General features: G+C 41.5%; 1 protein-coding gene across 1 annotated transcript in view; it reads left to right on the top strand.

Annotated features, from left to right (window-relative positions):
* DNAH11 (dynein axonemal heavy chain 11) overlaps positions 1-24,150 on the top strand; it is a 325,583-nt gene that overhangs the window by 52,336 nt on the left and 249,097 nt on the right. Inside the window, exons 10-21 of the mRNA XM_046021406.1 lie at positions 4,530-4,667; positions 4,988-5,112; positions 5,667-5,862; positions 8,243-8,347; positions 8,692-9,084; positions 14,777-15,109; positions 15,332-15,586; positions 15,669-15,838; positions 16,087-16,309; positions 20,179-20,295; positions 20,418-20,504; positions 23,879-24,037. Coding sequence (XP_045877362.1) covers positions 4,530-4,667; positions 4,988-5,112; positions 5,667-5,862; positions 8,243-8,347; positions 8,692-9,084; positions 14,777-15,109; positions 15,332-15,586; positions 15,669-15,838; positions 16,087-16,309; positions 20,179-20,295; positions 20,418-20,504; positions 23,879-24,037 — 2,301 coding nt within the window. The remainder of the gene's footprint in view (positions 1-4,529; positions 4,668-4,987; positions 5,113-5,666; positions 5,863-8,242; positions 8,348-8,691; positions 9,085-14,776; positions 15,110-15,331; positions 15,587-15,668; positions 15,839-16,086; positions 16,310-20,178; positions 20,296-20,417; positions 20,505-23,878; positions 24,038-24,150) is intronic.

The raw sequence follows: 24,150 nt of genomic DNA, 5'->3' as shown, positions 1-24,150 counted from the left end.
GGGCCCAACTTATTGAAAATGGCAGTGCAAGACAAGAGAACGGACCAATACTTGATGTGGGATACACCTTGATTTTAATCTCCAAATTCACATGATGCGTCAGGGGGTGGGGAAGGTACAAGTATTCTCTCTGTCTTCCAGGTGATCATTTTCACACGGAGAATTCACAATGATCATGGCCTGGGTGGTTCAGTGGGTGACGCATCCGATTCTTGATCTCAGGTCAGGGCTCGATCTCAGGGTTGTGAGTTCAAACCCCACGTCAGGTTCGACACTGGGCAGGGACCCTACAAAAAAAAAACTCATAAGGATTAAATAGTTCTTTGTTTTGTAAGAGCTGGTAGATGAAACTTTTAGATGCTTTTGGCCAAAATATCTGGCTTATTATTGTAAAATTAAGCTGCCTGTGATGCCCATCTCTCAGAAATTATGTCGTTAGCTACGCATGTGTACGTGTATCCCTTGACAAGAGTGACATCACAGGACCCTCTTTGGCAATATTTTCCACTTAGGAATGAATAATAAACATTTTCTTGGTTTCACAGCAGAAATCATGATTTTTATTATGGCTCCATAATGTATCACACTCTCTGTTGCTGGAGCTGCTTGACTTTAATGCCTTCATAAATAACAGAAGGAAAGCATGTAGATTGTTCCCTTCACAGAGCCTCCCACTTTGTCTAATTCAAGTCTCTCCTTCCTGTAGCACAACTATTGGTGGGGATTCTGTTCGAGTCTGTGCCACTTACTTTTTTCTAAACGACCTGATCTTTTTGTCATGTTTTTTTGTCTCTAACTTTGTATCTGTTTGTATCTTGTCTATGGAAACATGCGGCTCAAGCCCCTGCCCAGTAGCTCTGCAGGGCTGGGACATCATCTCACAATTTGAGTTCTAGTTAGATCCCCTTCTTCAGTGTCTTCTAGAGCAGACATCTAATAACTGAGCTTGGGGCGATGGACTGGTAGTCAAAGTCCTGGAACGACTCACAGACGAGGGTAAACTGCAGCAGAAGTCATGATAGAGGGAAAAAAAAATCACAGGATGGCGTGTTAGGGGAAAAATGATTTCTACCCTAGGTACAGGGTAATTAGCTCTGACCATGTGCCGTTGGGTCCTGGGGAATAAATATTTGCAGACCGTTCTCTGGAGACCATGGTTCATGCCTGCCCTCGGCCAACACATGACCAGGAAGGGCACTGGGACCAAGCACTGTTCTACTCAAACATGACTGTAGTTCAGAGCCCACAGTGTTGGCACTCAATAAAAAGCAAATGAAGCAAGACACTAATGGATGTTCCTCTAAAACTTAAACAGTGTGTCTCCATGAAGGTAGACTAAAGTGTTTCAGATGAAGCATCCAGAGAAGTCTTCAGGCGGTAAAACTGAAAGCTGTAAAATCGTGAAGTGCACGAGGGTTCAGGCGGCAACAGATTTAAAACATCTTCAAAAGAGGCAAACCCAGAAAAAATATAAATAGGTGATGAACCATGAATTTTGGAACACTGAAAAAGAAATAAAATAAAATGGAAAAAAAAATAGGTACAACTTGAATAGTGGCAAGGGCATTATCCAAAACCATGAGGAGTAGAAGAAAAGGTAGACCACACAGATCTCAAATGGGACGGTCAGGGAAAGAAGCATGTGGTAGGGGTCCATTTTTAATCTTTGGAGGTTGAGATGAAGGAAAACATCTATACTCTTCTCAAAATAGCTCTCGGTTTCCTGCGGACAAGGAAGCAAGAGGTCCACTTGACTCTTGTTCTCTTTCCAGAGAGTAGTTTTTCTGTATCTGTGATGCAGAAAAATTACCACAATGTGTACTGCCTGAAAGGTTAAAGGCTTTCCTTACTACTATTAGCTGGCCTTAGAGCCTCCCAAAAGAATATTTTTTTCTGTGTCTTTTTTCTCTTCTACTTGGAGTTCAGTCCCACTAAGCACATCAGGTAGGCAAGATGAGATGCAGCCGGGAAGCTTCGGATATTTCAGTCGTGGTCAGTACATTAAGTGTTTGAAAAGAACAAATTATGAAGTAAATACATTTCCCTGGTTTTGGTGGCCTGCTCTTCTTTGTTAAATCTGTGAGTCACTGTTTGCTTTTGACTGTTAACATGAAACCCAGAGTCAACAAAAGAGTGGTTGAAAGAAGAAAGTTAATAAGCATTTTGCTAGGGAGTAGCTAACTAAGCAGGTTTTAAAATATTTAGCAGTTTCTCTACTGGTTATAATTGATATTACCAGGGTGAGAAGCCGAATGCATCTCAACTGACCTCTGAGATATGGTTTGATTTACATTTTACTTTGTACAATTTTTTCACTGTTTTTGTTTTTCTTTTTTAGTAAACTTAGTTGATATAAATATTTAGAGAATGTTAATAATGAAGCTGTTTTTAAAGAAACAGGTTTTTTCCCCTTTATTTTACTTAAATTCCAGGATAATTAATATACAGTGTTAGGTTAGTTTCAGGGGTACAATAATGAATCAGCAGTTGTGTACATTACTCAGTGCTCATCGTGTAAGTGTACATCTCTAATCCCCATCACCTGTTTCACCCCTCCCCCCACCCACCTCTCCTCTGGTAGTCCTCAGTTCTCTACAATTAAGAGTGGTTTTTTGTTTCTATTTTTCCTTTGCTTTATTTCTTAAACTCCACATATAAATGAAATTGTATAGTTTTTGTCTTTCTCTGCATGATTTGTTTCTCTTAGCATTATACGCTCTAGATCCATCCATGCTAAAAATGGCAAGATTGCATTCTTTTTTAGAGCTGAATAATATTCCATTGAATATACATACACCACTTCATTAAACATTCATCTCTTGATGGGCTCCTTCCATATTTGACTATTGTAAATAGTACTACAGTAAACATAGCGGTGCACATATTTTCAAATTAGTGTTTTCATATTCTTTGGGTAAATACCCACGAGTGCAATTACTGGCTCAGACAGTAGTTCTCTTCTTAGTTTTGTGATGAACCTCCATACTATTTTCCACAGTGACTGTGTCAGCTTGCATTCCTTCCAATAGTGCATGAAGGTTCGGTTTCTCTCCACATCCTTGGCAACAGTTGGTATTTAAAGAAAACAAATTGTTAAAGAAAACAAACTTGAGGAACACCTATTATTTCCTTAAGAGGAGTAACAAAACTTTCTTTTTGGCCATGTTGCTAACAAGGCACAGAGCTTGGTATATGGTTTTCTGCCATCTTGATTACATTTTACTTTGAAGCAGGTATCTTTTTTTGTTGTTATTTTTTTTTAAGATTTTATTTATTTGAGAAATAAGCATTTTAATTACATTATTGTGCTTGCAAAGAAAGTTGTCTCACACTGGCACACAGAAGGAGCCACCTGGGGCAGAGAATAAGGCAGGAGGCGAATGGCAATCCAAGGTAGGGCTCCACAGGTAGCTGAACTTTGTGGAAGCTGGTGGGGAAGGTGAGTTTGGATCTGGGGGTGGGGGCGGAGCATGGGCTGAGTGAGGAGAGCTTCAGGACCTTTACTTTTCTGCTTGCTGGTAGTGTGTCGCACCCCCAGCGCCCCCCTCCCCCCCCCCACTGGTCTCCCTACTCATTGGCTTCCTCTGCTTGCTAATAGTTGTTGCTCACTCCTAACTTGCTATCTTAGGTTCAGCCTGCCATGCCCTGGTTCTCTTCCTGAGGAGGAGAGAATGTGATTAGTTCAAGGCATTAGTTTGAGGTAGGACATTCCTGTCAAAGGAGCTGTCTGCCTGTGAAGTAGTTGTCCTTGCAACAGGTCACCATTGCTTCCCCAGGCCATGGCGTTGGTGTGGCTGGTTGGTGTGGCATGGGATGTGGGCTGCCATGGACAGGACAATCCCAGTAACATCCATTTGGTGTAATTTTTTTTTTAAAGATATTATTTATTTGACAGAGACAGCAAGAGAGGGAACACAAGCAAGGATTGGGATGGGAGAGGGAGAAGAAGGCTTCCTCCTGAGCAGGAAGCCTGATGCAGGGCTCGATCCCAGGACCCTGGGATCATGACCTGAGCCACCCAGGCGCCCCCATTTGATGTAATTATTAATAGTGTGACTTGGAGGTCCTGGTTTGGATGTTCTACATTGAAAGAGCACCTGTGTAGGAGGGCAGAACAAAGAAAGAAGATGTACATTTTGCTTCTGATTTTCTTTTTCTTCTGTTTTTTTTAATGTTCTGCATATTTTTAAAAAATTTTCTTGAATTTTATTTTACTTTTTTCAGTGTTCCAAAATACATTGTTTATGCTTCTGATTTTCTATCTGCAGAGCGTCTTCTCAAACTTTGCCTGGCACCAGGCAGGAGGAAGTGGTGTTATCTGTGAGCAGGGATTGCTGACAGATAGCAGTTAATTTCTACTCCTCTCATTTTCTGCTGAGGAAGGGAAATTACATTTAGTATTTGTTTTATTGGAAACGTGTCTTAGATTTGGAACTATTTCAGGATTCCTGCAGGGTTCTAGATTTTTGTTTAAATTCTAGGCACGTAAAAATCCACGGTCCTTAACCTTTTAACTTTGATTTTTACAGCTTTTGACCATATTTGGGAATTTTCTAGAGAAACCAGTTGTCATGGAAATTTTCAGCCCACATTACAGCACGCTACTGCACATGTTGAACGCAGAGTTGGATATGTGCAAGCAATTGTATAATGAACACGTGAAACAGGTAAGCAGGGCTGATACTGAGCACATCCCAGCATCATTTTTGTGGGTAATGGCCATCGACTAGAACTTTATTGAATGGTACCTGAAGATTGAAGATGAGATAAGGACAGTAAACCTTTCATGCCTTTATTTAACTGGTTTCCTTATGCAGCTGAAGAACCTGCTTTAGGGCCCTAACTCTACTAATCAGGATACTTAACGCATACATTTTACGTCTTTATACTGTGAAACCGCCAAACTGAACAATAGCTTTCAAGGGTTTGGAATGCACTCTGATTAAACATTCCCTTCCTTCCTCTTCACCAAAATATGATTTTTCAGATCGAACATGGAAATGTAGTTCTTCACAGGAATATGCCATTTACTGCAGGCAACATCAAATGGGCTAAAGAGGTCTTTGAACGACTTCAGACATTTTGGTCCAACTTTGCATCTCTCCGGTATTTGTAAGTTATTAGGCCTATTTCATGGCAAAATTATCCTCATGAGACAGGCAATTATTATAAAGGTTAGTGAACTGTTCATTTAAATGTTTGAGGAGTCATTGCCCTATTTAATGCTTTTCCTGGGCTGAGTTCATTGAGAAGGTTTCATCCCCGTGGTTTTAGAATGCATGCACTGAACTCTTGAAACTTCCATATGTTTTCCTGTCACAGGTCTCTAGATGTTTTCTTCTCACTTTTCCTTGGCACCTACAGTATGTTGGTAGTTTTTGGTTCCTTTTCTTCAGTAACTAGCTCTCCTTTTATTTTCCAGATTTGTCTCTGTAGGAATTGTAACTCAACATCAGTAGCAGAAAGTTACCATTTCTGGAGCTCCATTCATTTCATAACTCTATCTTTTAAGACAAAGACCATTCATAAGCGTTATTTGGCCTTTCTTGTTTCTATTCCTGTTTTTTTATAGAGCATTTTATTATACTTTCTAGTGCATATTTCCTTGTAAAGTAGTTAAGCTGAAATCTAATATGTAAGAAAGTAGAAAAATTCTATTCCTACAGATTCTTGGAGAGTGCTGATGATGCCCTAGTTTATCAGAAGTACATTGAAATGACTACTCTGCTAGACCAATTTGAAAATCGTATCTATAAAGAATGGAAAAGTAATGTGGATGAAATCTGTGAATTCAATTTGAATCAACCCTTGATTAAATTTAGTCCTATAAATGGGCTTCTCAGTGTCAACTTTGACCCAAAGGTAGGGGTTTGATGTTTTTAAGTTGTTTTAAAGATGCTATTTTTATTACAAGTATATTCCTATATTTACAGTCATTTATATTTAATTTTGGGAGAATGTCAGTCCTATGAGGATTATAATTGAAAACAACTTTTTTTTTTTGATTTTTTTTTTGAAAACAACTTCTAATAGCCCTTTATTTGAAAGATTTGTTTCCCAAATGCTATGCCAATTACTCTTTTTTTTTTTTTTTTGCCTTGTAATTATTTACCACTTCTACCTTTACTAGATAATGAGCTGAGAGTATGGTGCATTTTATCTTATCTTCATGTTCTTTGTTTCTAGCATAATGTTGGGCACTCAGTAATACTTAATAAACATTAGCTCACTTGAATGTAATCATTAATCTTTTATAAGAGTTTCCTGGCTTGGATTATATTTGTAGCACATATACCAGTGGTTTTTGTTAATTAAAATTTTATCATGTGAGATTTGGGGAGTCCACAAAATGTATGGAATGAGAATAATCTTCAGAGGGGCAATAAACTGTAACATGTTCGTTAAATTGGTAATTTTTATAAAACAGTTTTCTGAAAAATATAAAACAACATATAAATGCCCCCAAATAATAGGAACAGTTAAATATATCTAAAACAAAAATTACACTTATTGAAGATACATTTTTTATCCTATGATAAACCACCTAATAGAGGAATTTCATAGATTCTCTGAACAAGTTTATTTTCTTAAAATGTCGTTACATGTTATGTAATAATGAAAGTGGAGGAACTTTAATAGCAATTATATATGTGTCTGTGTGTATATTTATAAATAATGTACTACATGTGCATGTATCTGATAAATGATATACATGCAGGTATGTGTATATTTTAACCCGTCTCTGGCTCTGAGAGTTTGGTAGGAAGCACAAAATAAACTTTCTTCTCTATTTACCTAAAAGAATATGCTTTACAGGAAAGAGCAAACATATGAAAATATCTATTTGTACGTTGCCATTACAAAAAAAATTAGTAAACATTTGGCTAATTTTTTAGATGGTGAAGATTATATGCTGTTTTTTAGCAATTGCCCTCTCATGTCAGTTCAAATGTATGTCTAGACAGGAAGTGAGAAAGTTAGCCTCCTGGATCTGTTTGTCATAATCTGCACCCAAATTCTCATATATTGTCCTAAAATAGTACAAAGAACAGCGTCATTTAATTATGTTTACAAACCTTAGCACACGTTTATGAATACACAACTGAGAGAACTTCGTTTTCCTTCCACCTCTGATTTCATAGAACCAACGTAAGGAAACTAAATTCCTGAGGTGTTTCAGGGCTAATTCCTGTGATTGTTCCTGAAGGAATTATCTAACAGCACCAAAAGTATGGAACTAGCTCACCAGTGGTGTGACAGCCTAAGGAGGTGAACTGGTTTACCTTCTAAACATGTTACACAGTCTTTTCCTCAGAACCTGTGATTTAGAGATATAGTCCCTTCTGCTACAACATGACGTGCATTCCTAAAAATCACTGTGCTGTGAAAGAATTCACCATAAAAAGTACAGCACTTAGGGAGAAAACAGGTCTGGGTTCTCGTACTTAAAAGTTGTCAGTGGTGTGTTGGGAAAATAGGAACCTAGGAAAAACAGCATTTTACACATTTCATTCAAATGGCTGAATAATACATAAATACTACAGTAAATATGACACTTTGCCCTGACACAGACCAGAAGTTTCCTCATTAAAATGGGTGTTGGACAGGTGATGACTGTGTGTTAGTGCAAAGTGCTGGAAGGAGGGTTATCTGATACCAGGCAGGAAGCTGTACCCCTCCACGTGAATGCGCATGGCTCGTTGTGCTTGAGGGAACTGCGGCCTTGGTGGCTGCTGGCATGTGAGCATTTTGCTTATTTCTAAGCCTTTCAGTGGAGTTGGGTGCAGTTTTTAGCATTTACCTAGTGTTTCTTGCTAATGAAAGTGCAGATCAGTACAGACAAAATTTATGGTACGCCGACATTGCTAGTCTTTTAGTTGTATTGGAATAAACTCATGTTTTCAAAGCAAACATTGTGACAGAAAGAACAGTCCTGGGAAAGGATTGAGGTCCATGTACAACCTTCCATCTCACAGCTCGGTGTGCATGTATCTTTGTCTTTTGCCTGAATTCTTTCTCTGAGGGTGGGCCATAGCCATAAATAACATTGTTATTCATACTTCTATATCCTAAGAATGTATGATGACTGCTTTTAAAAGCCATATGAAGCAACTGTCTCTTCACCTTGACAATTTGGAAATATTGCAGTCATTGACTGAAAATTTAAGTGTTTGGCTTTAACATGTGTTAAAAGAGAATATCATTCTTAAAATACAAATAATCCTTGATTTTCTTTGAATAGCTCATGGCTGTTTTGAGAGAGGTGAGATACCTTTTGATGTTGAAGAAATCTGACATACCGGATTCAGCATTCGCCATCTTCAAAAAGAGAAACACTATTTTAAAGGTGAGTATTGGGGGCGCCTGGGTGGCTCAGTGGGTTAAAGCCTCTGCCTTCAGCTCAGGTCATGATCCCAGCCTCCTGGGATGGAGCCCCGCATTGGGCTCTCTGCTTGGCAGGGAGCCTGCCTCTCTGCTTCCTTGTGATCTCTCTCTGTCAAATAAATAAATAAAATCTTAAAAAAAAAAAAACAAAAACAACGAAGTGAGTCTTTGTAGGTATGAGGGCATTTTGGGAACAGAAGTATTTTGATTCATAATTAGGAACACATAGACCTATAATGCTTCATTGCCTCTAAGATAGCTTTAACGCGTTTAGCACTTTCTGTTTTGGGATTTCTTTCCGCTCAGTACGTTGGGAATCTTGAACTCCTTGTGCAAGGATATAACACGCTGAAGCAGACTCTCCTGGAAGTGGAATACCCCCTGGTGGAGGGTGAGCTGAGCGCTGCGGAGGAGCAGCTGCAGGCCGCCGCGACATCGCTGACCTGGCAGTGTGACTGCTGGGACTACATTGCGAGCGTGAAGGCGGCCACATTGGAGTTGGCGCGCAGAGTGGAGTGCACGCAGAGCAACGTGAAGGTGATCCAGCAGACCATGAAGGCTTGGGCCGAGTGTACGCTCCTTCCCAGGAGGGAGCCCAGAAGGGAGGCTGCCTTGACTTTGGAGGACAAGGGCCATCTGTTTGCTAGAAAATACAAGCAAATTCAAGAAGATGGCTGCAGGATACATAACTTGGTGGAGGTAATGGCTTTTAAGGTTTGGAAATTGACAGAGGGTCTTTTCAATTAGTTGAGAGAAGAGCGGGCATACGCAAGCTAATGATGTAGGATTCTTTTACTGGGCCTGAGAGAACTTTGTGTATGGTTTTATTCAGCATTTTAAAATGGAGGAATTTGCATGGCTCGCCTCTTACTTCTGCAGCCCTTGCTTATTTTCATTCCTGAGGGAAGGGATTGGACTGTGAGCCGTACTGATGAAACACAAAGCCTAGAGATGGGATCCTTGTCTTTGTCCTAGCTCTATGCTCTCCTGCATGCTGTTGATAGCTCTCAGGGTTTGTGGAATGCCTGTAGGTACCAGCTGACTTGTCCGCGTCACCTCCTGCAACCCTCCCAACCTTCTCCTGAGGGTGCACAGTAATCACTCTCCCTTTAACAAATATGTTTTTAAAACAGCAACAAGCACTATTCCAGAGTTCTCAGTTGCAAAGGAGACAAAATAAAACAAAGGAAACAAGATAGAAAATGAAAACAGAACCAAACAAAAAGTCCCTTATTTCTTGGATCTTACATTCTAGTTGGAAAAGGTAGAGAAAATAGCATACACTGAATAGGAGAAATGGCGGAGAATACAGCAGGTAGGATAGGGAATCATTGGTATGGGTGTATTTTATGTGAGATGGTTTGAAACACTTCCATACTAAGGTAGCAGTTATGCAGAGAACTGGAAGGGAAAGAGAATGAACCACATGGATATCAGGAGAAGGATGCGCTAGGCAGCAAAAAGTACAGAAGTTTGAGGAAAGAGTACCATTGGTATCTGTTAGCCTACATTCCAGAAGCAGAATTTGCAAGGGGAATTGTAGTAGTTGAGGAAGATTGGAAGGGACTGAGGACACATATGTGGGATTGACATTCTGTGAACTTGGGTTTTTACCATGAGGTGAAGTGGCAGCCAGACACTCTGTGCTCAAAGGCCAGCCCTACTGAGTGTAAATCAGAGGTGGGCAAGGAGGTGGTAGAAGGTCCAGAGACCTTTGGGACATAATTTTAATAATTTAGGTGATAATGGCTTGGGTCAGAATGGTGGGGATAGATGCCATCATGCTGGTGAAGGTAGAACAAACAGGATTTGCTGTGATGAATCAGGAGAGAGAGGGAGGTCAAGGATGAGTTCCAGTTTTTTGGTCTGAGCAACTGGAAAATTGGAGTTTGCCTTTACCAATATGGTGAGAACTGTACTAGGCAGATTTTGTATGGAAAAGAGAGGCTTTGTGTGGTTAGGCCATGTTGGTTAGAGATACATGCCCAAGGGAATATTTGGGGTAGGCCAGCACTGCAGCCGAGGCTGGAGTTTGGGGTAGAAATCCAGGCCAGGGGCATAAACTTGAGAGTCAGGAATATGTATGTCATATGTGAAGCCATGGACCTCGACGAGTTCGCTTAGGGATTAATTGTAGGTAGAGGGGAAGTCCAAGGACTGACCTTGAAGTCCTCTCTGAAGCCAGGGAGAATGGGAGGATCCAGCACAGGATGCTGATAAGAAGGCCAGTGAAGCAGAAGGAAAATCCAGAGAGATGCTGTCCTGGAAAGCAAGCCAAGAAGACATTCCAAGGAGGAGGAAGCATTTGACTTTGTCCCATCCTGCTCCAGGACCTGAAAACGAGGGCCAAGGTTGGCAGTCAGATGTTGCACCATGGAAGCTGTTGGTGACTGTGACGGAGCTAACCTGGTACAGTGGAAGCCAGAATGGAGTGACTGACAAGTAGCGAAGAGATGGGATCCAAAAGCTACTCAGCTCCTGAGGAGCTCCGAGCTGGCAGAAACTAAAACTCCACAGTGCCTGGGGTGTGTCGGGGAGGGGGAGGATTTTATTTTTAATGTTGGTTGGTCTTTCTGAGTGATGGTATGTTGACCGGAATGATCTAGTAGAGGGGAAATAATTGTTGGAGGAAAGTCCTGGAAGGAAAGGGATTTCGTAAATACATGTGGAAGTTGGCTGTAGATAGGAACTTGGAGAGTTCATCTGTAGTAACAGGAGGGAGGGAGGCCAAGGACAGGAATGTGGTGCTCACAGGGGGGCAGCTCCAATTAAGGTGATGTGGGGAAGTTCATTTTTCATTCTTCCTAAGGAAAAAAGGATGGGGAATGAAAGAACACAGTTTGTATTTCTTTCTGAGCATGTATATTATATGGAATTATTTCTATAGATCGATGCAGTCCTCAACCATGACACTCTCTTTTGGGCAGAGCACCAAACACCCCTTACCCCTCACCCCTCCCCACACACCCCCAGACCCCTACTCACCCTCACACCTCCACCCACGCACCCTGCCATCAGAAAGCACCATAGTCAGGGGTTTGCCCACGGTGGAGGTCAAAAACTAGGGTTTTTAGTCTTGTGTCTTCCAGAAACCATGCCTGAATTTCCTCATGTGTAAAGTAAAGATACTTTTCTCTAGGCTAACTTTCAATAAGAGAATGAGCAATGGACTTATGGTTTTTCTGCTGAAATAGACTATAACCAATTATGTAGTTTAATGTTCCAGTATCATTCACTTCCTCAAGAAATACTTCAGGTGAGCCTCTTATGGGCCCAGTACCGATTTAGCTTCTTGAGATACTTGAGTGGACAGAATAGGGACCCTTGCTTCTGTGGCGCTCCATCCACGTGAGGAGAGATGTCAGAAACAGTGGATGTGAGGCAGAGGTGGTAGAACTGGTTGAGTGCTGCAGAACAAAGAGGACGCGAGAGCAGGGCGCAGGAGTTTCCGATGCTGGGCTTGGGGTTGGGGGGTGGGGGTTTAAACAGGATGATCGGGATGAGCCTAAAGGAGAAGGTAAGATGAGAGCCAAGTTACAGAGTCAGCACAGCGGGCCGGTGGGAAAGGAGTGTTCCAGACAGAGGAAATGGGCATCAGGGAGGAAGGTGCCCGTGTTTGGTGCGAAGCCCGGGGGTGAATGCGGCCCCGCTATGGGAGTAGGAGGGTGCAGGGGACAAGGAGCTCAAGTCAGATGCTCAGATGCTCGTGGGCTGTGAGGAGGGGGGGGAGGGCTTGGCACTTCAGGGAAGTCCTCACGGGCCTTTGTACAGACTTTGGCGTTTACTCTGGGCTCCTTGGGGAGCTCGTTGCAGGACTTGGAAGAGAAGAGAGTAAACATGATCTAACTTTGATTTGGAAGAGAGTCCAGCTGTCGTGTTGAAACTCAAGCACAGGGGAGGCGGGGGCCTGGGGGGGTTACCATGGCCGTAACCTAGGTGACAGAGGCGTGGCATCTGGCTATAACCTAGGTGACAGATCCCTGGTGTCTGGACTGGGGTCATGGCGATGGAGGTGATTAGGAATGGTTGGATTCTGGATATATTTTAAGTTGAGTATAACAAACAGAATCTCCTAATGGGCTGGATGTGGAGCTTCATAAAAGGAGGCTTTGAAGATTATTCTAAGAATTTGGTCCCCTCAGAGAATAAGGCTGGAGTTTTTCTGCTAATAAATGGACTCAATTCTTTTTTCCTCAAGCCAGAAACTAAGCACCTCTAGGGTCCTCGTTCTCAGTATGAGAACAGAGGAGAGGTTCCAACTTGAGAGAAGTCAACTTCAAAATAGGGTTGGAATGATTATTTCTAGAAGTTGTATCTTTGTTTTCCCTCACCCCCGGCCCTGGGATCAGTCCATGATTTTGAGCCTGGCTCTCAGACTACCACTGAGGAGTATCATTTGGGGGAAAGCTATGGAAATACTGCAGGGGGTAGGTCATTTCTGCCTTTTAAGGCTGCACCCTGTGTGGCTGGGGGGATTCCAAGGGATAGTTTACAGGCAGAGTCTGAGATGAAGAGAGAAGAATGGAACCATGAAAGATTAGGTTTGGAAGGGACCTGAGCCATGACTAAGTGACCCAAAGCTCTTCTTCCCTTTTCCTCTTTATATTAAATTGTTGAAAATAAAAGAATCACTATAAATGGCACTGCAGTATATAAACTGGATATCTTGGGATGAAAAAGTATAAACAGGGGTGCCTGGGCGGCTCAGTAGGTTAAAGCCTCTGCCTTCGGCTCAGGTCGTGGTCCCACTGTCCTGGGATTGAGCCCCTCCAGCTCTCTGCTCAGCAGGGAGCCTGCTTCCTCCTCTCTCTCTGCCTGCCTCCTCCTCTCGCTCTGCCTGCCTCTCTGCCTACATGTGATTCTCTGTCAAATAAATAAATAAAATCTTAAAAAAAAAAAAGTATAAACAGTGAGGCAGTCATAGGTACTATACTGTCATATGTTTGGAAGAGCCCTACCCTGGGGGGTCAAAAGGTCCTATTTGTAGTCCTAGCTTGTGTGCTAACTTCCTACCAGTGTGATGCTTGGTGTGTTTTAGATCTTTATTCTTATACCTTTCAAATGAATAGACTTTCCATTTGAATGATCTTTAAGGATTTTTTTTTTCCCTAGGTGTAAGATCTATACTTCTCCTTTCTAATGACTACAAAGGAGCCAGGTCTGCTATGTACAGATGCCTAGGATATCTACTGCACAACACAGAGCTCTAGGTGTGGGCCACATATACTACAGATATATACAAATGTGAATGGTTGCATCTAGATAGGCAAGACAGCATCCTTGAAGGGAGAGGTCCTTAAATTTGTTGAGGGCAAGATATCCCTCTAAGAACTTTGGAAAGTTCTTCCCATTTTATCACCTCTGTAGTTGTGGTTCTTGCCTGTAACACATATCTTTTGAATTGTGGATCATACATCCATAGTAGCAAATGATCAAAGAGAAGGCAGAGTATCATCTACCTTATCATCAGCTCTCATTCAAGTGTCTCCTTTGCTCTGTGATCTAGTTTCTGCCTTGGGCATCTGCCCCCCGGATTGGAGGGACTATGTAACTTTTACCACTCGGAAAGTTATGTCTGGAATCTACCCTTGCTGCCCACCTGACCTTTTCAAATCTGTGTCCCGAGTCCTGATACACCATATGCTTAGCCTCTAGCAGTCCTAAACAGTATTCATTTCTGACCTTGTCATGCCCTATCGACCTGTTCATTACCCATACTCTTGGGAGATGTCAAGGTAGAAGAACTTAATACTGTTGAAGCACAAAGGGAGCTTTGCCTTCACCACGCTGGTTTTTCTCAAGCTGAGTTACTATTCTATAGGCTGCTTATAGGTGGTTTGCACAAAGTGTTTGTCATTTGGTTGCTTGTTTTGTTTCGACCAAGTTAAGTTGACTTTTAATAGTAGCACAGTGAATCTCCCAGAAAGGCCTATACTACATAGCACTTTGCAGACTACGTGATCTTGGATTTCCAGAACAGTGTTCTCTGAAAGACCAGTTTGGGAAACCTCATTTACACATGAGGCCATGGAAGACAAAGCCCAGGGCCACGTAGAGTTGCATAGAGCAAGAGCTGGAGCCTAAGTCCAGGATGTAGAGAATGCATGAAAAAAAAAAAAACCCTTATCTCTAGTACGTATTTGAAGACAGCATTTTTCATTATGATTTTTCCTTTAAAGGATGACTTTTGAATGTATGTTATAGTTGATCTAGGTGTTAAAAATCCTGCTGAGATAGTTACTGTTTGGGTTCAGGCTCTATGACCTGGCATTTAAATGTTCCTGCTCATGCACAGAAATGCAGTCACTTCTTTAACAAAACATTTCAGTGGAAAGCTCTCATTTTTGTACCCACTATAGTTGGTACCCCTCTGTTACTATTTATGTTTTAGGAAAATAGGAAGCTCTTCAAAGCCAATCCTTCTCTGGATACCTGGAAGATTTATGTGGAGTTCATCGATGACATGGTGGTAGAAGGCTTTTTTCAAGCCATCATGCATGACTTAGACTTCTTTCTGATGAATACAGAGAAACAACTGAAAGCTGTGCCATTTTTTCAAGTGCAGATGATCTTAATGCCCCCTGAGATTCTCTTCAAACCTTCTCTAGAAAGAGAGGCAGGGGATGGCTTCTATGATCTCATAGAAGAAATGCTGGGCAGCAGTTGTAGGATGTCTGCCCAGATGGAGCGAGTGGCTGCACATCTGGAAATAGCAACTTATCAGGTATTGTCCCCCCAAAAGCATGTGACTTTGATATTAATGATTGAAGCATAACTGGAGGTAATGGGGAGCACATGGAAAGGAGAAGTGGGGAAAAAAAAAAACACAGTTTCTGAGTTCACCAAGTACTCTCCCTTTGACGGATGGCCTTTGGTGATGTTACCTTGCTTGTGATTGACAGAGCGAGGTGCGTTCTAACGAATGCGTGATTTTCCTTTCATTTAGAATGACATGGAGAATATGTTGGGTCTGGTAGAGGTCAGGCAGGAGATCATGAAGAGAGTGGCAGATGTCATCAGCAAAGTCTTGGACTTCAGAAACACCCTGGACACTTATGCTTACCTCTGGGTTGATGACCGAGCTGAGTTTATGAAGCATTTTCTCCTGTATGGCCAGGCGGGGTCGTCTGAGGAAATGGACGCTCACGCACCTGAAGAAGTCCTTGAACAACCACCAAGTCTGGAACAGTTCAAAGAACAGGCAAGGAAAACCCTCAGTGTTCCCTGTAGTTCCTCCTGTCTGACTGAACTGTCCAAGGACTTCTTTTTTTTTCTAATTATAGATTGACATTTACGAAGCTTTGTATGTTCAGATGAGCAAGTTTGATGACTTCAGAGTGTTTGATAGTTGGTTCAAGGTGGACATGAAGCCTTTCAAAGTGAGCTTGCTAAGCATTATTAAGAAATGGAGCTGGATGTTTCAGGAGCATCTTTTGAGATTTGTCGTAGACAGGTAACCTTCTATGCTTTTGGGATTTGGAATTACAACTCTTAACACCTGATTGCTTTCTGAAGCTGAGACATAAATTTTAAGAACATTAAAACTATCAGTTTCTTAGAGATGAAGAGTGATGTTTAGAAAGAATCTTATTTTCATTGTTGACTATCAGAAGTCTTCTGAAGGTTTTAATGTGTTTACTTTGGGTTTGTGTGTGTTCGTGTACATATATGTTTGTGTGTATCTATATATGTATGTACTAGTCTGAATGAACTCCAAGAATTTATAAAGGAGACAGATGCTGGACTTCAGAGAGATTTAAGTGAGGGTGATCACGATGGTTTAGTTGATATCATGGGGCATCTTCTGGCAGTAAGAAGCCGACAGAGAACTACGGATGAACTCTTTGAACCACTAAAACAAACCATCATACTCTTGGAAAACTATGGCCAGAAGATGCCTGAGCAAGTCTATATTCAGCTGGAGGTAAGTGTCATGGTTAAGTACCCATAATTAACATACATTGGGCACCTCCTTTGGCCAAGTTCTTCACGTGACCTCTCTGAGAACATCCTAGAACAACCTGTACTGGAGACAACTGTTGGCATTCTGTAGGTTAGGAATCTGAAACTTAAAGAGATATAATACATTTTTCAAGGTCACACAAGTCATTCCAGCCTGCATGAACCTAAGTGTGTTTTATGCCAAGATATTCCATCTCAACTGCTGTGCCCATTGCCTTCTTGCTAGGAGGTATTTAGTGAACAGCCTCAGGGATGCTCCTTGGGGTTCCCCAACCGTTCCTTCCAGACATGAAACATACCCCTGTTCTCTTTCATTGAAAGCTGCCTCTCAATTGAGAAGTGTCCTAGTCTTCAGAAACATATCACAGACATTTTAATAAAGCATAAAGAAAGCCCAAGTGATGGAGAAATCATTGTTTTCTACATAGGAGTTCTGTGTCATCCTCCTGTTTCTGTGCTCTAGAAAGTTGGTGGCTGCTCTGTGCCCAGTGACAAGTGAAGTCTTTTTAATTTGAACTGAAACCATGAATCAAAATCTCACAGTCGGGCTTCTCTCCGCACGCCGGTGTGGAAGATGTATAGATCATGTATTTCCATTCTCCATTAGCTTCCAGCATGGGCTTACATTTAACTTGGCAAGAGTGAACAGTGGACACATTCACTTACAAAAACTTGTATTAAATCCTACTTAAGTGATTCGAGCCTGGAACCCAAGTACTCTGTGAGGCCATCCCATCTGCTTGCCTCAGAGCATGCTTCCTCTTGCGTAAACTCTCTCTCCAGACGCCTCGCTTTTAAAATGGGTATGGTCTCCAGCTTCCCACTTCTTTGTTGAGGTGAAATTCACAGTTCACATGCCATAAAAGTAATCCTTTGAAAGTGTGTGATGTTTGGTACGGACATAATACCATGTAACCACCACCTCTGATCTCAAAACATGTTCATTGCTTCGACAAGAACCTCGGCACCCACTAGCCGTCCTTCCGCATTCCTCCCTGCTCTCGCCCTGCCACTGGTCCTTGCTGCCACAATCTTTGCCTGTATCTATGCATTTACTTACTATGGACACTGCACATAAATGGAATTATCCAGTCTGGGGTATTTTGTGTCTGGCTTCTTTCACTTGGCCCGGTATATTGGAGGTTCATTGGCCTTGTGGCATGTGAATGCCGCATTCATCTCATGTCTGAACACCGGCTCATTGTGTTTGCATCGACCACAGCTTGTTAAGCTTTTCATCGGTTGATGGACATTTGGACATCTGGGTGGTTGCCATCTTTCGGTGATAATGAATAATGCTGCTGTGAGCATGGGTCCGCGAGTATTTATTTGGGTACTTGCTTCTTTTTCTTTCTTGCTTGCTTACATGCTTGCTTGCTTGCTTTCTTACTTTTGTATCAGTTTTCAATTTCTTCTGTAACACAGTAGTGAAATGCAGGGTCTTGGAGTGATTCTAAGTTGCCAAACTTTTCACAGCTGCTGCTGCCTTTTATATCTCTGGTTTTGTTTTGTGAGGAGGAAATGCAACAGTGTATTTATGGGTGGAGTCTTTTGACTCTGGGGACTTTAAAGAATTAATACAGATGAATTACTCAATTCTCTTTATGAAACTGCCCTTAGATCTGAAATCCACTTAGACACAGAGATGAGTAGTGGATACATAGCTACATAACAAGAGTGAGAGATGAAATGGTATGGGGCACAATGTAAATATTTGTTTTTAGAAAGCTTTGGATATTCTTTGAGCCAGGTCTTCGACCTTAAAATAGAGAAACCTGTCAGAACACAGGTCATGGATATCAGGGATTTTAGCTACAGCTTCTAGAATTTGTACTATAAGAGTTTGGCTCCTTACTTGAGGTTAATGAATTATTGAAAACGTTAGGCTTTTTAATATTTTAAAAGTGGGCCACACTTCTAGCTATGTGTGTGCCTCCGTCAGTAATTCAGGCTAGTCAAGAGAAAAAATAAGACTCAAGGGCAATGCACATTTCAGTTGGAGGCTAACAGTGCCCCAATTTTATTTTTATTAAAGCAGTTTGTGACAGTTACTGTTTCTTCTTCATAATCATTAGCAGTTAGCAGTTACATTTCCCTAATACTTGCCTGTGTTGGGTTCTGTGCTAAGAAGCCCCTCCGTGTAGCTGTGTCCTCACTCTTTCTCTACAATACAGTCTGGAGGCAGGATTAAACTTTAGTGTATAGATTTGTATCAAGTCCCTTGTGGGGAAGCCTTCACTGATGGCCTCTAGCCTATGAGCACCAACTAGTTGCCCTCTGAGCACCCTTCTACCCCCCAGCCTGCATTGGTCATCTTACCTTGCAGGATCTCAAGGATCTCGTCCTAGTTTCTGCCTGCTGGAAACCAATCTTGTCTTTGAGCCACAAGTTCTGTGCTACCTCTTTGGGGGAATCCTATCATTTAAACTTCAGATATTGTCTGATCTTTTGGTTTTCAAGGAATATCTGTTTGTATCAAGTGGGAGCTTATTTGGAATCCCTAAACAAGAAGCAGGTAATAGTACATTTACTGTGTCAGTTAGGGTTAAGGGGTGTGACCCAGGGATGCGACCTTTGTACCCGTTACTCCCAAGGGACTCCAGGTGATGGTTAGGTTCCTGGGATCAATTGGAAATGCGAAGTGAGAGTGCAGAGATGAGGGTGTGGAGTTTGGATGAGAAGGGTTGAAAAAGGAGATGAAGGGCAAGGAGGTTTAAAGCCCAGGTCTCTTGGTCTCTGGTCTGCTTCGGTAATTCCATCAGGAATGTCGCCTTCTAAGAATTCTGTCCCATAGAATAGTTTTTGGGTGCTTCTCATTGACTCTGACAGATTGCAAAACAATTTAAGTGGAAGAATGCATTTTATCTTTCCAGTACTCCTCCCCCACATGGTTACAGTTGACACTTAGCACAGCGTACTCTTCATAATTGGCAGCTACTGAATCATTCATCAAATATTTATTGAGGCTTACAAAATAGTCTTTAGAACCTTTGTTTTTGCACTTGAGCTACACAAGTAGAGTCCCCTCACTATGGGTGGTTTTGTATGACAGAACAATTTCAGTGTCCTAGGAGATCACCCAGAGAAACAATGCTTTGTTAGTCTGGGCACAAGGAATGCTTTTCAACAGCATGTACGCACAATGGCTCTTCAAAGAAAATAATTTGCTGTTGTCCTGTTTGCATTGTAGTCAGGCAGTGCAGAGCTGAGTTGCTACCTGAACTATTTATTGCTGCTTTTGTCCTACATCAAGTAGAAATTAACCTTCCCTTCCCTTGGCCTCTCTTCACTTCGGAAATCCTGGTTACTTGCAATGAACCTGACCTAAAAGCTCGAACTCTCTGTCAAGACAGAGTACACACAGAGCTTTGGAAGCCAGAGGAAAAGGCAGGAGATTAACTTTACGTTTTCCTCTGTGCCCCACCAGATTCAAAGCATCTTTCTTCACTTGCTAAATTGCTAAACCCAGCTCCCATTTCCACTTGTTAGACAGCTGGGAAGTCCTTTCTAGAGCCCCTGAATTTCATTCCCTTAACAGCAAAACAGTTTGGAAATTGATGTGTATTTGGAAAAGACTTCCTGTATTCTGCCATAAATCTTACACCAGAGGACAAATCTGGCTTATGCTTGGAAGAGATGAATCCCATGGTGCCAGGGGTCAGCCTGGCCAGAGCCTTTAGCCACTTGCATCTTTCTGGGGATAAAGTCCTGTTCCAGAAGAATGTGGAGATGTCATGGGTTAATGTATAGAGGTGTGAATAATTGAATCCTGTGGACTTCATTTAATTCAGTTGCTGAAGTATTTTCCCATCTGTACCTTTGTTTCCGTAGGAATTACCTGAAAGATGGGAAACTACCAAAAAGATTGCAGTGACTGTTAGACATGCTGTCTCTCCTCTCCAAAATGCAGAAGTCACCCTCATAAGGAAAAAGTGTACTTCCTTCGATGTAAGCGAGCTACCAAGTTTTGGGGGTGTTAGGTTCGTTTTCTCTTTGTTTTAGAGAGTTTTTACAAGGGTAACTGAAGCTGCTGTTGGTAATTCACCTTCAGTGTTTTCTGTCCTCATCAGCGGAAGCAGGCCGAGTTCAGAGAGAGATTCAGACTCTACGCTCCTCTGAGTTTTAATGTAGAAAATCCGTACACAGCGCTTGATAAGGTAATGCTGATCTCAGTCATTTTTGGCTACAATAGCCCTTGTAGAAAGTCAGATTAGACACTGACTTACTGAGATATTTTGCCTTAGTTTGGCACTTAGTTAGGCAGTTGAGAATTAACTGTTAGAAACCGGGTTATGAACCGTTCACCCCAGTAGTATTTTAAATCATGTCTCTCAAAAGACCATCATTATCAAAGTGATCATGGTAGTGAAAGTAACAACTATTTTTTAAGCACTTACTATGTAAATGTGTCAAGAACTTTAGATGTATTGCTTAAATATAGTTTTTATAATATTCTGATGACATAGCTTCTCTTCTTTTCAGATAAACCATCATGTGTAGTTGAGTAACGTTGGGGATTACACGGTGGCAGAGTAGTATTAAAATGCTAGCTGGACAAATTTTTTTTAATCAGGAATTTTATCCTCTATTATTTTTGGCCCTGTGATACTTTCCTAGCAACTTTTAACCATAGTGAAGAAAGCCCATAACTTAACTCTTAACTTGAGATACAAATATTATGGAGTCATCCAGCCCTAGTTTCTAACAAACTGCTTTATTATAGTTGCCTATAAGAACGAACGTAATGGGCATACAACCCAAATTGGTGAGTAGTTCACGTGAGGCTTGAAAAAAATGTATTAAAAGATTATTAGAAAAATAACACTTTCGTTTCTTTAGGAATTCTTAACCTAGCAGCCAAAAAGAGCAATGACCGCGAAGTTTAGATTCAGGAGCGGTGAAGCTTTCTGAGATCTTCACGGAGGCTGCCATCCTGTTTTTACTCCACAGAGAGGCTTGACTCCTTAGACTGGTAGAAAACTCAAGCGGACACAGCTTGAACCTCCCTGTCCCATGTTCTGGGTTGAGTTTAGTTTTATCTGCCTTATGCTCTTTCAGAAAGCACCATACTAGAGCAGATCTCCTCCTGCATTTGACTGTAGAAAACTGGTTAATGTATGCATTGTGGGTTAGAATATGCTAATAGAGTTGTGAGGTTTTTAAAGATTCTATCTAAATTGCAGGTGTTTTGAACAGATTGTGGAAGGGGAGGCATTTTTACTTGAGTAACCAGTGTGCTGTATGTAAACATTTACTACAGATATTTATTGAATGCTACCTTTTTTCATGCTGTAATGTAATGGTATAGAGTTAAATATTTAAAAGTCAAGAGATATTTATCTTGGTACCTACAGAAAGTGTCAAGGGATGTTTTGAATATAGTAGGACTGGGTTACCTTTATTTTGAAGTCATTTGTGTGTTGGGGGGGACGTGCACATCTAATACTTACTGAAGCAGATTCATCCAGAGGCATGTATCTGCTGTTCTGGGAGGGTGTGGTAGACCCTCGTACTCAAGGCACCTCACTCCACCAGGCAGAAACCTTTGACCCTCCAGAATCAAAGGGAGTGGTATGGTGAATCTCTCCTTTATAACTCGTTCTGTGGTAAACTTAGATTATGCGCTTTTGTTTCCTCAAAGCCAAAGACATAGGATGCACTTGAATTAACATAACTAGGTGTGTATATTTAGGAATGAGTTAGTGTAAGTAATGGAAAAAATGCCGACTGGAAGGGCTGTCGATTTTGGGGAGCATGGTCCTCTAGACGATTCGAAGAATCCTTCGTTAAAACAGATGCCAAAACACATGCACGTTTGTGCAACCTGAAATGCATTGTTGAGCTCCCCAGAAAAGAAGAGGAAGCTCCTAAAGGACAGGGAAAGAAATGGAGGAGCTGAATGGAGGGTGGAAAGCAGCGGCAAGCATAGAAGCCTGTGCCGCTGTGGGGGCAGATGGAACGTTTCACACCAAGGGACAGGGAGATGCTTGGGAGCATGAGCACTGGTTACCTGGGGAGCCTAAATGACCATCAGAAGCAGACAACAGTAACTGTGTTATCTATACAAGGTAATAAATTAAATGTAGTATTTATGCAGGGTAGTGCTTACACAGTAGTAGGAATCAATGAATTTCCCACAGCCTCATGAATATATATAAACGTGCCTCAAAAATAAAGATGAATTGGAATGTCTTAATACAGAGTATAAAATTATTCACATAAACTTCAGAAACAAACTTTAACATTTTAGCATTTAGCAGTGCATACATAGGTTGTAAAAAAAAAAAAACCAGGAATATTAAATAAAAATTAGGTGGTTAATTCTATGGCGGGAAGGAGGGAAATAAAACTGAGGAGTCCATTAAAAGTGATTGATAACATGGTCCTAAGCTGGATGGTGTGCACACACACCTGTTGCCTTTGATGTGTGTGGAATTTTCCTCACAGAAAATGGGTGAAACTAAGAGAATTGTGGTTCTTGTTTATAAAGGTGTGACTTATAAAAATGAAATCCGTAACTCCTATAATGAAAGAAGATGAAAGTGCTGATACTCCTCTTGACATAGTGGGAAACCAGGAGAGTTGAAAACTGATGAAGCAAAAAGGATTAAAGTATGAGTACTTAAATTAAAAAAAATCAGAAGAACTAAAGTAATAGTTGGGTATTGAGAGGAGGATGGGAGAAAATATAAGTGGAAAAATGAAGTCAAGTCTTTTGTTTATTTTTTTTTTTGGCAAAGCTGGTAACCTAAAGTAGTGGCTCAAGTTGATAAATGAAGGAGGAGTGGCCTGTGCACAAAATCGCGAGTTAGAGAAATGGCGCCCGGAAGAACTGGAGAGAGAACCAGCTGCTTCTGCCCCACAGCCTCCTCCATCCTCCACTAATGTGGACCATGTGAATACACTGCTATGTTCATAAAAACTAAAACTAAGAGCTGGCTTATCAAGAAAGAAAAAAAGACTCCACTTACATTTGGCACAACAGATAGTCCATTGCTGGGATGGTAGACCGGTTGTGGGAAAGATCGTCGTACAGTGAATCTTCTCCTCGCCTGCTGTCTTTAGCTCCAGGGTTTTATTTCATGAATTCTCTTCAGTACATTTTGTGCTGTTGATGATCTCTAGGATATTTTTTAGACACGAAGGTTTTTTTAAAGAAGTGGTTGCTTCTTCAATGGAAGCTCTAGAGCCTCGCCGTTGGCACCCTAGAGCCGAGTCTCCAGCTGTACAATGAGAATCGGGAAGATGGTTGTCCCAGACGTCTTGTTACCCGAGCAAATTTTGCTGAAGTAGGCATGGGGGTATGATTGCTGACATGATTGGGTTGCTGACTAGTCTCCTGTCACTTTTTGAGTAGCCGTGAGTTTCCTCATCAGAACCCTACAGTTAGGGTTACACTGCCAGCTTCTTTTAATTTTCATTTTAAAATAGAGGTTGCAAATGTGGACCTAGCCAGCGGTTCACAGTGGCTTCTCTCTCTATGGCCATTCACTGAGTGTGAAGGGTGTGTGTGTGTGTGTTTTCTCCTTAGGCAAATCAAGAGCTTGAGGCATTGGAAGAAGAAATGTTACAGATGCAAGAATCGACCCACCTTTTTGAAGTGGCATTTCCTGAGTACAAACAGATGAAGCAGTGTCGCAAAGAAATAAAATTGCTCAAGGGCCTCTGGGATGTCATTACTTACGTTACAGTAAGACACTGCCTTTTTTTTTATAGTTCTTTTGTATAAATAGGCAATTTTTAGTATCTATCTCAGTTCTTCGGGGCTTTATACTGTGAAATCTGTGGGCATTATAGTCCCCT

Source organism: Meles meles, chromosome 10 (assembly GCF_922984935.1).
Source record: "Meles meles chromosome 10, mMelMel3.1 paternal haplotype, whole genome shotgun sequence".
NCBI classification, from domain to species: Eukaryota; Metazoa; Chordata; class Mammalia; order Carnivora; family Mustelidae; genus Meles; species Meles meles.
Note: the sequence above shows the minus strand (reverse complement) of the source record. Positions and strands in the feature narration are given on the sequence as shown.